The following is a 13988-nucleotide window of genomic DNA, read 5'->3' as shown; positions in this document are numbered from 1 at the left end:
TACAATAAACAACTTAAGTATTAATATTAATTAATTATTATTTAATTAACCTTGTTTAGGTTAATTAAATAATAATTATCTGAGAGCAGTCCTAAAGAACTGCCTGTAATCTCAATCATAAAATCGGTTTGGAGGAAGAACATAGATGGTAATCTGGATATATATGGGTTCGACTTTATAACTACTATTGGTAGTATTGGTGGTATTTATAGTAATGCAAATACTACTAGTAGTAGTGGTAATACACTGACTACTGCTGCTGATAGTGGCACTGCTGCTACAACTTGTAATACTATTACAAATGCTGATACTACTTCTACAGTTAACCTGGGTCTTGCATGAAACCTGGGCTAACTGAAGGCCATTCAGGGCCCGAGCCACCAAAGGCTGTGTTAAAGGAACTGTAGGAATTCTCAGCTGGCACACCAGATTAGCGTCTAACAGGCAATCTTTGGCTCCCGAATCTACCAGGGCTGAAACTGGTAAAGTCTCTGAGCCCCAGCACAGGGTGGTAGGGAGTTGGAAGCGTTGAGGCTATTTATACTACTACTGCTGCTTGTACTTTTAGTATTACTATACTGCTTGTACAACTATACTACAGCTACTAATAATCATCTGGTATTTGGTTGTCCAGCTGTTAGCTCGCGTTAGTGTTTTGCTTGTGGCTACTGGAAGCTCTCAACAATATTTAATAATGAAAAAAAGCCAAAAACTATTCTTACCTATGAAAAGTTATTCCAAGTTTCCTTGTCTTGATCGTCCGACTGTTACAGTGACTATGTGGCAGTGCTCTCCCCTCCTCCGGCCTGTTTTTCTCTCTCTCTCTCTAGGAGTGTGGCGGTGGTGGTTGGCAGGTGTGGCAGGTTTCCAATCAACTAATCGGGTGCAGATGGGAGTCGCTCATCTTGCTTGCTATTTATGAGCAATGAACACACCGAGACCCAAAGAGGAAGAATACGCTCAGATGGGATGCCTGAAGTTCTGGCCGGCAAAACGGGCCTTGGCGCCAAGCTCCTCCTCAATCCTGAGAAGCTGGTTGTACTTGGCCAGACGCTCAGATCAGCAAGGTGCACCTTGTCCCGTCTGTTGGTACCGTTTCCTAATTACAGTTAGTGTAACGACAACACCTGTCTGAGCTGTTTGGTTTAGTTCTACTACTTACCTTGTTCTCTCTGTACAGTATCAACTCCTGCCTGGTTGCAACCATCCCTCCCAGTTGGAAAACCTCCTGCCCAGGCATCCGTGCATCACAAGGACTGAGGGCTTCTCCTAGGAACCGCTGTAGGTGAGGAGGAATCTGGATTCGGCCGAACCATAACTAGAACGCCGTTCTGGACAGAAGTTGGAGTCCCTTGTTCCTGTCTGTTCATCTGCGTGCCAAGGACTCCATTCACGGGATGCCTATCACCTGAGTTTCCACTCCATGGCAAAAAGAGAGACTATTCAGTTAAGTTCTCATTCTGGCTGCATCAGAGAATAGAGCTTGTTGTTACGTTTAGTTTGCACCTACTTGAGTAGAGGGAATTCTGGGTTTTGTGGATTTAAGTTCAATTGTAGTGTTTCCGCCTTCCCACTAGGGGAAGTCTACTGCTGTTACGCTTGATGCGTATTCTGAGTTGTTTCCTTTTCTGGTTCCCATTGTGGTTGTTTTGTTTTTGCCCTAGTGCAATAAATCTTTGTTTCAACTGGTCACTCGTCTGCAATCTCGTTTCTCCGCATCTTAGCCTCAGTACCCACCGTAACAGTACAGTCCGGCCAACATGTGCTCATCGGAGGAAGAGATTACAATTGATGAGACCCCCGAAATCACGATTGTGCAGGCTATTCCTAACCAAGATATCGCCTTAGGACGGCATGAGGAGATGTTACGTAGCCTTAAGGATAGCAACAACGTGCTGTATAAGCAGCTCTCTGTCCTCACTGAGCCAGTGACCAAATTGGCTTATGTTCCTGCCCCTCCGACTCCCATAGTAGTTCCTGCACCTGTCGTTAATCAGGCTCCACTGGTTAAGGAACCCAATGTCCCTCTTCCCAAGAGATATTCAGGTGATTATGGTTCTTGTCAGGCTTTCCTTACCCAGGTTTCATTAGTTTTCAGACTACAGCCTCGTCCCATATGCTTCTGAGCAGGCAAAAATTGCCTTTTTGATTGGTCTGTTGTCTGGTGCAGCTAGAGACTGGGGAACTGGGGTTTGGGAACAACAAGGCCTGCTGTGTCATTCTTGCGCTGCTTTCATTACTGAGATGAAGAATATTTTTGACCATCCAGTTCAGGGAAGGGACGCTGCAGACAGGATCCTGACGCTGAGCCAGGGAACCCGGAGTGTGGTCAAGTATGCAATGGAGTTCCAGACCCTGGCCTCTGAGATCCGGTGGAATGATAAGGCCCTATGGAGTGTTGTATCTTTATTTCATCACTGATGTGAGGTTCCTGATATGTGGACAATGTGTATTTATTAGTTAGAAGACAGGACATTGTATTGTAGGATGTTATTTGATTTACACCTGTACTTTGTACTTCATGGCGCTGGGGTGTGATGTTTGCATGTTGAACATTGTTTTTACACAGACACCACCGAAGAAAAAAGGTGCCGGAAGTGCAAGTTTTCAATGCACGTTATGTTATGTTGTGGTTCAGACGAATGTGTTAGCTGAAAAAGTGCGCCAGAAGAAGCTATGATAAGTGGAATGATGTAATGCATCGTTCTTTAGTAAATAAGAAAGACTGAACGACCGTCTCCGCACATTTTATTCAAAGAGAAGCAGTTAAACGTATCACGGAGTATCTTTTACAGGGGGCTAAATGACACACTGAAGGATGAGCTGGCCGTGAGGGATGAAACGACTCCTTTGGATCAGTGTAATGATCTAGCTATTCGGCTGGATAACAGACTCCATGAGCGGCGGCGAGAGAAGAAGAACAGGGGTACAGGTGGAGTTTCCACAGTTTCTGTTTTCCCTTCCGTGTCTGCCCCATCTCCCACTGTTGCGGAGCCTGAGCCCATGCAACTTGGCAAGGCTAAAGTCACTGTGGAGGAAAGAGAGCATAGAAGAACTACTCGGCAGTGCCTGTTTTGTGGAAAACCCGGCCACTACATTGCCGTCTGCCCTAAGCGCCAGCCAAAAGGCCAGGCTCTCCAATAAATGGGGGAATATTGGAGAGCCAAACTTCCAACTCTTCCCCTCAACGCTTCCAACTCCCTACCACCCTGTGCTGGGGCTCAGAGACTTGACCAGTTTCAGCCCTGGTAGATTCGAGAGCCAAAGATTGCCTGTTAGACGCTAATCTGGTGTGCCAGCTGAGAATTCCTCCAGTTCCTTTAACACAGCCTTTGGTGGCTCGGGCCCTGAATGGCCTTCAGTTAGCCCAGGTTTCATGCAAGACCCAGGCTAACTGTAGAAGTAGTATCAGCATTTGTAATAGTATTACAAGTTCTATCAGCAGCAGTAGTTAGTGTACTACTACTAGTAGTCGCATTACTATTAATACCACCAATACTACCAATAGTAGTTATAAGTTCCAGTGGAATTAGTGACTGCTGGCAATCATTATGAAAAGATCTCGTTCTGTGTCTTAGAACATTCTGAACCTCCTGTTGTCCTAGGTTATCCTTGGCTGTTGCTCCATAACCCATCATTGGACTGGAAGAAAAGGGAGATTGTGACATGGAGTTCTGAATGCCATCAGAGCTGTCTGCTCGAACCCCGTCTTCTTCTTCAGTGGCTCCTACACCTCCTGAGCAGGTAAAACTGGACTCAATACCTTTACGGTCCCTGTACTTTACGGCCATCCGTTTTCCGGATTGATGTGGGTAAACGAAAAATGGGAAACCATTCGATTTTCGATTTCCGTTTGGATGAAGGTAAACGAAAAACGGGAAACGAGCCGTGTCCTGTTTTTCGTTTGGAAATCGAAAATCAAAAAACGGTAAACGAGCCTATCTGATTTTCTACTGTGGGTTTATTTCACACAAGTCGGGAAATAAAATACAAACGTCATTCCCTTTCGTGTGTCTTGCTTTGCCTTGGACAGTGCAGACAATGAGGCTGAAATAATGTGTATTCCCCTCATAACATGTTCTGGTAGATTCTCCTGTATCGTCATTTGTCTGTGTTGAGAATTTCTGAATAAATGCTATGAAGTTCTGATGATGAATAGAGGGGGGATTTAACCAAAAACAAACAAAACAAAAATGCCAATATTTGAAGATAAGATACCCTGGTGGAATTGAGTCTGGCAGTGTGATAAAATGCTCACAGTGGTGTTGATTTTACTGTATCAGAAGTTGGACAGATTGCTCTAAAGATTGAATTACAGCGCGTTTGAATCTAGTTCCCACCCAGAGGGTATTGAGCCTACGTTTAGTTAGCAGGGTGATCGAGTAGCAACATCATACTTTATTAAAAAAAGGAGAAGGAAAAGACATTGTTAGGCAGCGTGATGAATACTATTAACTGAGCAACACGTCATGTATAGCAAAAGCATTTATTCAGACAGAAATGTCACGTGCTGCATTACCAAACATGTTTGACAATCAAAGCATGATCGTAACAATCCATGTTTTGTTTTATTAATAAACTACGCTGATATCTAAACACAGGATTATAACTCCACCCTTCCGAATGCATGCGCGCTCCCGCGGCACGGGATACAATTTCTGTCGGGGGTAACTACTTTGGCACGACACCTGTCCAAGGCAAAGCAGGACACACGAAAGGGAATGACATTTGTATTTTATTTCCCGACTTGTGTGAAATAAACCCACAGTAGAAAATCAGATATAGGCTCGTTTTCCGTTTTTTGATTTTCGATTTCCAAATGAAAAACGGGACACGGCTCATTTCCCATTTTTCGTTTACCTTCATCCAAACGGAAATCGAAAATCGGATGGTTTCCCGTTTTTTGTTTACCCATATCAAGCCGGAAAACGGATGGCCGTAAAGTACACGGACCCTTTATCGTGTCATGATTTGGCTCCAGTTTTTAGCAAGGACAGAGCGCTGTCTTTACCACCTCACCGTCCATACGACTGTGCTATTGAGCTCCGCCAGGTGGCAACTTACCCGTCTTGTAGACTGTATAATCTTTCTAGACCCGAGCAGGAGGCCATGGAGAATTATATCCTGGAGTCTTTCGCGGCAGGGATAATCCGTCCTTCGTCATCCCCACTGGGAGCAGGATTCTTCTTTGTTGACAAGAATGATAAGACCCTTCGTCTGTGCATCGATTTCAGAGGTTTGAACGATATAACTATCAAGAACTCTTACCTTCTGCCCCTGATTGACTCTGCTTTCACCCCTCTCCAGGGAGCACAAATCTTTTCTAAGGTGGATCTAAGGAATGTTTATCATCTCATTAGAATTCGGTCGGGTGATGAATGGAAAACTGTCTTTAACACCCCATTAGGGCACTTTGAGTATCAAGTGATGCCTTTTGGGTTAACTAATGCCCCAGCAGTTTTCCAAAACATGATACATGACGTTCTACCTGACATGCTTGCAAGATTTGATTTTGTGTATTTAGATGACACCTTGATCTACTCGAAGGATCTTGAGGAACATGTGGGACATGTGAGACAGGTTTTGGAACGGTTATTGAAGAACAGACTTTTTGTGAAGGCTGAAAAATGCGTTTTTCATGCTTCTACAGTCTCGTTTCTGGGATATGTCATCTCCCCTGGACAGGTGAAGATGAACCTGGAGAAGGTGTCGGCAGTTCGGGACTGGCTGAGCCCTGGAAACTGTAAGCAACTTCAAAGGTTTTTGGGTTTTGCCAATTTCTATTGAAGGTTCAATAGGAACTCAAGTAAGGCGGCTGCCCCTTTGACAGCTTTAGCTTCTTCCCTCAAGTCTTTTCAGTGAACCCTAGAGGCAGAGGCTAGCTTCTTGGAGCTTAAGAACCACTTCGTTTCTGCCCCTGTTTTGACCCAGCCAGACTCTTCTCTCCAGTTTGTTGTTGAAGTTGATGCATCTGATATTGGTGTGGGAGCTGTGCTATCCCAAAGGTCACCTAAGGACCAGAAGCTTCACCCTTGTGCTTTTTTTCCCAAGCGCCTCTCACCAGCGGAGAAGAATCATAATGTGGGTAATCGGGAGTTGTTGGCTGTTAAGTTGGTCTTAGAAGAGTGGAGACATTGGTTGGAAGGCACAGAGGTGCCCTTTGTGGTTTCAACCGACCACAAAAATTTAGAATACATTCAATCAGCAAAAAGACTTAATTCTCGCCAGGCAAGATGGACTCTGTTTTTTGGCGGGTTTAATTTTACCCTGTCTTATCGTCCTGTGTCACGTAACATTAAACCTGATGCTTTCTCTCGGCAGTTTGACTCCTCCAATGTTAACACCGACGTAGTGTGCAATTGTATGCAGCACAATGAGCCGGCATTCTTCTTGTTTTAGTTTTCGTGCTGTACACATCAATGGAAAACACTGAAACTTTGCCCCCACTAGCTTAGTGTCGCCGTAGGCACGCTGCTCAGAGGGGCGTGTCGTATCTACTGATTCATTTCTATGAGATGCGTTCCAAGAATTGGAACAGTACTCGGTCTCCGACTGATGACGTTTCACGAGAACACAAGACCGCAAGTACGGACAAGAACGCATATTGAGAAATGGCCTGTATGTCTCATAGACTGTATATATAGAGTCTATGGAGACATCTACATGGATCAAGTGACCGACCGAGGGTAGATCTAAATTATTATTATTTTTATGTTTGCTTTCTTTATTATTTTGGGCCTCAAATACTTTTACACACACACACACACACACACACACACACACACACACACACACACACACACACACTTACAAATAACAAAACAAAATTAAATAACATAAAAAAAACTATTTTGAGTTTGACAAAAGGGCACTTTGGGCATCAAGGGGCAGGTGCTGGGGGAAAGGCTAGTGTTAAGCATGATGTTATTACACATGAAGAGCTGGAAGAGAACACTGGTATATCTTGCTGATTGATCTGAAAGCACTGTAAGAGCAAAAACACGTTTCACGTTGTCATTGGTTTATATGGGAGCAAACTGATTGTTTACAAAACACTGGTCATCAACGGCATTAATAGTGCATTATGTATATTGATGATGTGTTATTGATGATGATGATGATGATGATGTGTATGCTATTTAGCAGACTTGTACCTGCTAAATAGCTATGTTTAATTTAAAATTTTAATCTAATGACCAAATAGTAACTGTGACCATTGACAACATCGTGCACTTTTATGTAGCGACCGCTAGGGGGCAGGCGAGTGTTGTATATTAAGAGACCAATACAAGACTGTAGCCATTAGCTTTACCTCAGCCAGACTGTCTGTGTATGAGCTGTCCAGGATAAACCCAATGAAACATTATGCTATGGCAAACTGTCATCACAGTAATATTCCTAAATGATTTACTTCTGTTAATCAATTATTTAGTTTACGTCACTGGTCAGAATATTATCTCATGTGATTTAGCTGGTTTTCAGTGACTTGACACAGTTGGAGGGGCATGAGCTGCAGTTATGAATGGATTTAATTAGTTTTCCTCACCTACAAACTCAGTGTGATGGAGGCAGCTGATGTCCTCTGTGGTCAGCAGTTCTCCCTCCAGTCAGAACCACATGATCAACAACACTGAGCCTGGACCTTAAGGTAGCAGCGTCCTCCCCCTCCTACTCTGTCCTTCACACACATGCAAATCACAGATCAAAAAGCACAAAGAAAATAGCGAGACGTGGGAAATTAACTCTTTTAATGGGTTAGTCTGGAATTAACTAAGAGTTTCTTGTCTTTTCTCCACAAATGGAAATTCTGATGATAGTTTTTCTGGTCCTTTATTTTCAATGCGGCAAAATCATAAGATAGAGATATTTGTTCATTCGCTTCAAAGAGCTTCATATCATCAAAATGGTTTTTTTTTAAATGATGAGGGACAAAGTTTGCACTCATCTGTTCTCCAAAAACGCATCATTGATCTTTGGTTAATTTCACAGATTTTCAAGAATTTCATTATTTTGGGTTTTAGCAGTTTTGTTAGAGAATCATTCAATATTGGTATTTTGAAAACAAAAATACAAATAGGGTGATATCAGGTAAATTGGGCCATCAGGTAAAATGGGCCATTTAAGCTTTGGATGTCCTAGCCCCTCTGATTTTTAGAGCCAATGACAGCAAATGGTCTCAAATATTTGCCACAACTGTACTTAACTTGAAACAACAGATTTTATTGGTCTGTGGTTGTTTTAGTGGGCGGAGATAAGATTCAAATCCAAACTGCATCGGAAAACTGCGTGGTGAGTGGACTGGCATAAGAATTTCTGATTAAAATTATAAGGATGATAAGTCAATTAAAGAAACGTGTATATATAAATTTTTGATGTATAATATCTGTCCTGATGACACCTATCAGAAATAATGTTTAAAGTTTGGTATTTGGACATTTTTTTTCAAAGACTGACGTTTTTGTTAGTGGCCCAATTTAGCTGAACCTATTCAAGTAAGTTGGGCCCCCTGGTTTCAGCTAAAATGGGCCACCCTTTTTGTCAGTCACACATGCACACATGTACACATTTGAAGGGAATGGAGTAGGCATTTATGTGAAAAGGATGCATCTGCCTAAAAATAATGATGATCAGTGTTTTTAGTAATAATCCACTGACTTTATCTGCAGTGAGTATGGCAAACAAGAATCAAGTGAGAGGAAAAGAGAGAGGGACTGAGAGATGGAGGAAGAAAGGAGACAAGCAGAGGAGACAGAAAGTGAGAGAACAGTTGAGGATAGATGAAGAGAGGAGGAACAAGGACCAGAGAGGAAAAGAGAGAAGGATGAAGCAAGGAGGAAATGGAAGGCCAGAAAAATGTAACCAGTGGTTGGAGGATAGGACACCATAGGAATGGATCAAGTGTCTAGAGCGTTCAATCTGGTGCCATGAGAGCTGTGGCGAAGAGAACGACATCTATGATGACGGCTTCACCTGTCAGGACTGTATTTAAATTTGTGGTTTAAGTAGCCTAGGCCATGACATATGTACTTACCCAAGCACACACACACACATTTTAAAATTTGGAGTATTTAGATATTACTGAGGTTCAGTGTTTGCATTCATCCCATTTGTAGGCCTAGTAGGTTGCAGTTGTTTTTTTTAAAAAAATCATTATTTATGTGTTTTATACCCAAGTTCACAGTGCCATGTGGATTCAATATATTTGCCATGATCAGATCAGTTAATCATTTACAATGTAATGAATTGTCCTGATATTATTAAATTGTTCTTACACATTATGTTGCCATATTGACAGTTTTTTTTACAATAAAAATTGATGACTATCCCTTTGCAGTTGGACTGGCCCAACTTACCTGATAAGTGTCCCATTTTACCTGATCAGCTGGCCAATTTTACCTGAACTTTGCTTGTGTAAAAAAATTGGCACAGCTGACTTATAGGAACCTGTAGGAACTAAACAATCATATTTACTAGATAATTTCAATGCAAAATTAAAAGAAAACAACCATTACTAGCCATAAAACCACATTTTAATAGAATACATTGTTTTTTGTTAGTGCTTCAAGCGATTTACCAAAAAGTGGCCCATTTTAGCTGATATCACCCTACATATGGAATATTAATATGTAAGTCGTTGAAGCCTTAAAATTTATGAGACCATTTGTAACTATGCAACCCTGAACACAAGACCAGACATACGAACTTCATGTACAACATGCACGACTGCTTCATGTCTGTAAAATATTTCATTTGACAAGCGTGGCTTCTAAATAACTACAATTAGAGCCATGCGAACAGACATTTTCCGTTTTTCGGACAGCATGTTTTCGATACAACAATATTGTGCAATAATACAATACTGATGAAAAAATGAAACAAAATGGTGAAGGATTCCTATATCTATCTATCTATCTATCTATCTATCTATCTATCTATCTATATATATATATATATATATATATATATATATATATATATATTACTGAAACATGGTCATTTTTTAATATTTAGTAAATCTAGTTAGTTATTTTGATAGAGCTATTTATATTTATCCATTTATTAATTTGCATTACTTGTACTTGCATTATTTATCTCTGGTAAAACGGTTAACCTCCACTTTATAACATAGTTCTCGTAACATACAAATAAGCAAAAGAGATTTTCGGTTAAACATTAATAGTGGCTGGTATTTTTGTTTTCTTATCTTTCTTGTCTTTTTAATTTCTCGGTTTGTTTTTAAACTAACACATTGCAAATATAGTTACATTATTTGTCATCAGAAAAAATGAATTAATCACATCATTCCTTTAATCATCCACGTCTTTGTAATGTTTCTAAATATTCTGTTATCCTGATGGAAATCACGATGTTGTTTTCAGCTTTTGCAATCAACAGAAAGACACATAACGTCCCAGGACCTCTGAGGATAATGATGGCTCTGTTAACACCCGCTCAGTGTAAATGTCATTTGGAGGTCTTCGTCTTAAAAATCCCACCTCAGTCTGAGCAGCCGCTCGCACCCAGGAAACCTTTTCTCACCCAGCTCGGCCAAATGATCTTCATTTAACCTTTAATTAGTTTCCACAAACTTCCCACCGGCGCTGTCGGGGAGCAGGAAGAGACATCACACTCTTTCATGTCCGTCTGTTTATTCACAGGCTCAGTCACAGCTGATGAGAGTTTCTCACAGTCTCGGGACTGATGAATTTTAGCGCATTTTGCATTCCTAATCGGTAAGGTGTCGGGTCAAATTGAAGCTTAACCATCACAAAAACATTTAATCAACTTGTAATTCTCTGGAATTGCTATAATTTGAAAACAGTGTTCAATATAACAAGTATAATATAATGTGCTTGAGAACAGACTTTTTTGGTAGATTTCCGCCTTTACGCACAGCTTTGAAATGAAGGAGATGAGGAGGAGGGGGCAGTCATTTGGTCAGAACCTTTACGCCTGGCAGCCACTCAAGAAATCCACTTATTCTGCTTCAAAATAGATAAATTGGAGTTATTTTATGACCCTAAATATGAAAAAATAATAGACAATAATAAATGTCTCTCATTTTGGTTCATTAAGTTAAATTTTCAGCATTTTGGGTACACCCTTGAAAACATTTTAGTAACTCTGAACTGAGAAAAGAGAGAAGGAGAAGTTGAGGGGGAGGAGGTGGAAGGGGGTGGGGGCAGTAACCTTTATCGCCATGCAGCTTTTCCACGGGCTCATTTCGTCGTCCCATTGGATGATGGAGCACACATTTGGATTCGGGGTGGAGCAGCCTGAGCAGCCTGAGCAGCCAAAAGGGAGGAAAAAATGCAAAGAGTAAAAAAAAAAAAAAAAAAAGTTGCTTGCTGTGTAGACTCATGCTCCTCCAGCCTTCTTAGTTTCCCAAATGTTCACTACAGCAGTGCGCGCACTCGGCGGCTCACCGTGGCGAACTGTGGCTTAAAGGTAACTTTCACACGACACAGAGAGAAGACAGAACTGTGAGAGAATCGGAGCACAACTCGAAAAGTGGCGACAGTTTGAGGTGGGAAGCAATTTGGGGAGCTTTTACGTATTGCTCAGGATGCAGGCGCGCTACTCTGTGTCCAGTCCCAATTCTTTGGGAGTCGTACCCTACATCAGCAGCGACCAGAGCTACTACCGGGCCGGCGGTGGTTACACCGGCATGCCTGCTCCCATGAGTATGTACTCACATGCGGCCCACGAACAGTACCCGGCTAGCATGGCCCGGGCGTACGGACCGTACACCCCTCAGCACCAGCCGAAAGACATGGTCAAACCTCCTTACAGCTACATTGCTCTCATCACCATGGCGATCCAGAACTCACCGGAGAAAAAAATCACCCTGAACGGGATTTATCAGTTCATCATGGAGAGGTTCCCCTTTTACCGGGACAACAAGCAGGGCTGGCAGAACAGCATACGACACAATCTGTCGCTCAACGAGTGCTTTGTCAAAGTGCCCCGGGACGATAAAAAACCCGGTAAGGGCAGCTACTGGACCTTGGACCCGGACTCCTACAACATGTTTGAGAACGGCAGCTTCCTACGGCGCCGAAGGAGGTTCAAGAAGAAGGACGTGCAGCGGGACAAGGAAGAGCGGGACAGACAAGGCAAGGACCCCTCTGCGCGCACCACCGACCGGGACCAGGACCCGCCGGTTCAGGGCTCTCAGCCGGTGCGGGTCCAGGACATTAAGACTGAGAACGGGACCTCCACGCCGCCTCAGGCCGCGTCCCCAGCCCTGGACGCTGTGCCCAAGATCGAGAGCCCCGACAGCAGCAGCAGCATGTCAACAGGCAGCCCGCACAGTGTCCCCTCCACCCGGTCACTCAGCATGGAAGGACCCGAGCACCACCACCACCACGGCCAGGCAACAGCGCAGGGCTTTAGCGTGGATAATATCATGACCTCCTTGCGGGGGTCTCCGCAAGCCGAGCTCTCCCCGCCTCTCATCACCTCCTCTAGGACAGGTATCACCCCGTCACTGACGCTTAACTACTCCCCCAACCAGACCTCTGCCTACAGCTCCACGACCTGCAACCAGAACGTCATCTCCACGAGCTCCAACGCCACTTATCACTGCAACATGCAAGCCATGAGCGTGTACGCGGGGGACCGATCATCCAGCGGACACCTGGTGCCGTCCACCACGGTGGAAGAGGCTCTGCCTGACTATTGCATCACCACGACCACCTCGTCTCCACTCGGGCACGGAAACCTGAGCCAGGCGGGCCAGGACGGCCACCACGGGCACCAGGGCCGGATCACGTCCTGGTACGGTGACCTGACCCACTTGAGCCCGGGTTACCCGGCTCAGCAGCAGAATTTCCACTCGGTGCGGGAGATGTTTGAGTCCCAGCGGATCGGATTGAACGGCTCCCCGGTCAACGGGAATAATAGCTGTCAGATGACGTTCCCGTCCGGCCAGTCCATCTACCGCACCTCAGGAGCGTTTGTTTATGACTGCAGCAAGTTCTGAAAGCCAAATTTCTTCTTTAAATTAATAACTCTAATATATATTTTCTATATATTTTTTGTACTTTTGGTCTTTCATTCACACTCCGAATGGACATGAGAGATTCAGAGATTTTTTTCTTTGTCGAGAACTGTGTAACACCAAAACACGTAAGTTTCCTTCCCTCTCACAGAATTGTTTATACAGATGGCTCAAATACCAGCTTTTGTAACTAAACTGTAAATTATAGCCCAATATAGTAATTTATTTTTTAGGAAAAGGGAGAGCTTGGAAATTAAGGACCAAACACTTTTTCCAATTGTCTTATTGCTGCCTCTAATTGTCCCAGTTCTTGCATAGAAATAGAGGGGGGACTGTGTAGCCTGTACTGACTTATTTTATTCATTTTGTGTTGTTTGTTAAAAAATATTATTTTGAAGGCATTACTTTTTTTTGTTTTGTTTTGTTTAATAAAGTGCCGTCTATTCGATTTTAATTGGAGTGATTTATTAGCAGCTTATTTCCACCGAGAGACCGGTTCTGAACAATAGAGCTCAAGATAGGATTCAAAATTTTTCCTTTATTTATGAAATACAAAATTTTATGCTAAATATCTTTTTAAAAAGCTGTGGCCACTAAAAGTAATTAAGCAATTAATACCCCAAAGAGCTTATTTGTTTCTAGAAGCAGGGTTTGAGGAGTCCTCAAGCTGCGGCCCTGCACAGACCAGCTGTGACAGTAGAGTCGAGCTTATGTTCAGAATAAAACAGAAAAAAAGTCAGACAAATTCTCTGTTTTTCATTCCGGCTTCAGTTTCATCTGCACACTGAGTATTTACAGTGTAGCTGTGTAAAAGTGTAAATAAATACACGCGTGGCAGCAGCTCAGCAGTGCGGTTTGAACTCACTGAAGGCCTTGTCAGCAAAACAAATCGGTCATTCTAAAGTGAGCGGGCTTCTGTTCGGGAGGGTTTTAATGCAGAAAAGCTGCAGATGCATTTATTTTGGGTGTCTTCAGAGAACAGTTC

The 13988-nt window shown here is 43.0% G+C and overlaps 1 protein-coding gene across 1 annotated transcript; it reads left to right on the top strand.

The window, feature by feature from the left end:
• Positions 1-11231: 11231 nt before the first annotated feature.
• LOC110971285 (forkhead box C1-A-like) lies at positions 11232-13457 on the top strand. Its single transcript, XM_022221631.2, has one exon. It carries the CDS (start codon positions 11567-11569, stop codon positions 12983-12985), a length of 1419 nt encoding a protein of 472 aa, XP_022077323.2. The 5' UTR covers positions 11232-11566; the 3' UTR covers positions 12986-13457.
• Positions 13458-13988: the final 531 nt, after the last annotated feature.

This window comes from Acanthochromis polyacanthus, chromosome 4 (genome assembly GCF_021347895.1).
Source record: "Acanthochromis polyacanthus isolate Apoly-LR-REF ecotype Palm Island chromosome 4, KAUST_Apoly_ChrSc, whole genome shotgun sequence".
NCBI lineage: Eukaryota > Metazoa > Chordata > Actinopteri > Pomacentridae > Acanthochromis > Acanthochromis polyacanthus.
Note: the sequence above shows the minus strand (reverse complement) of the source record. Positions and strands in the feature narration are given on the sequence as shown.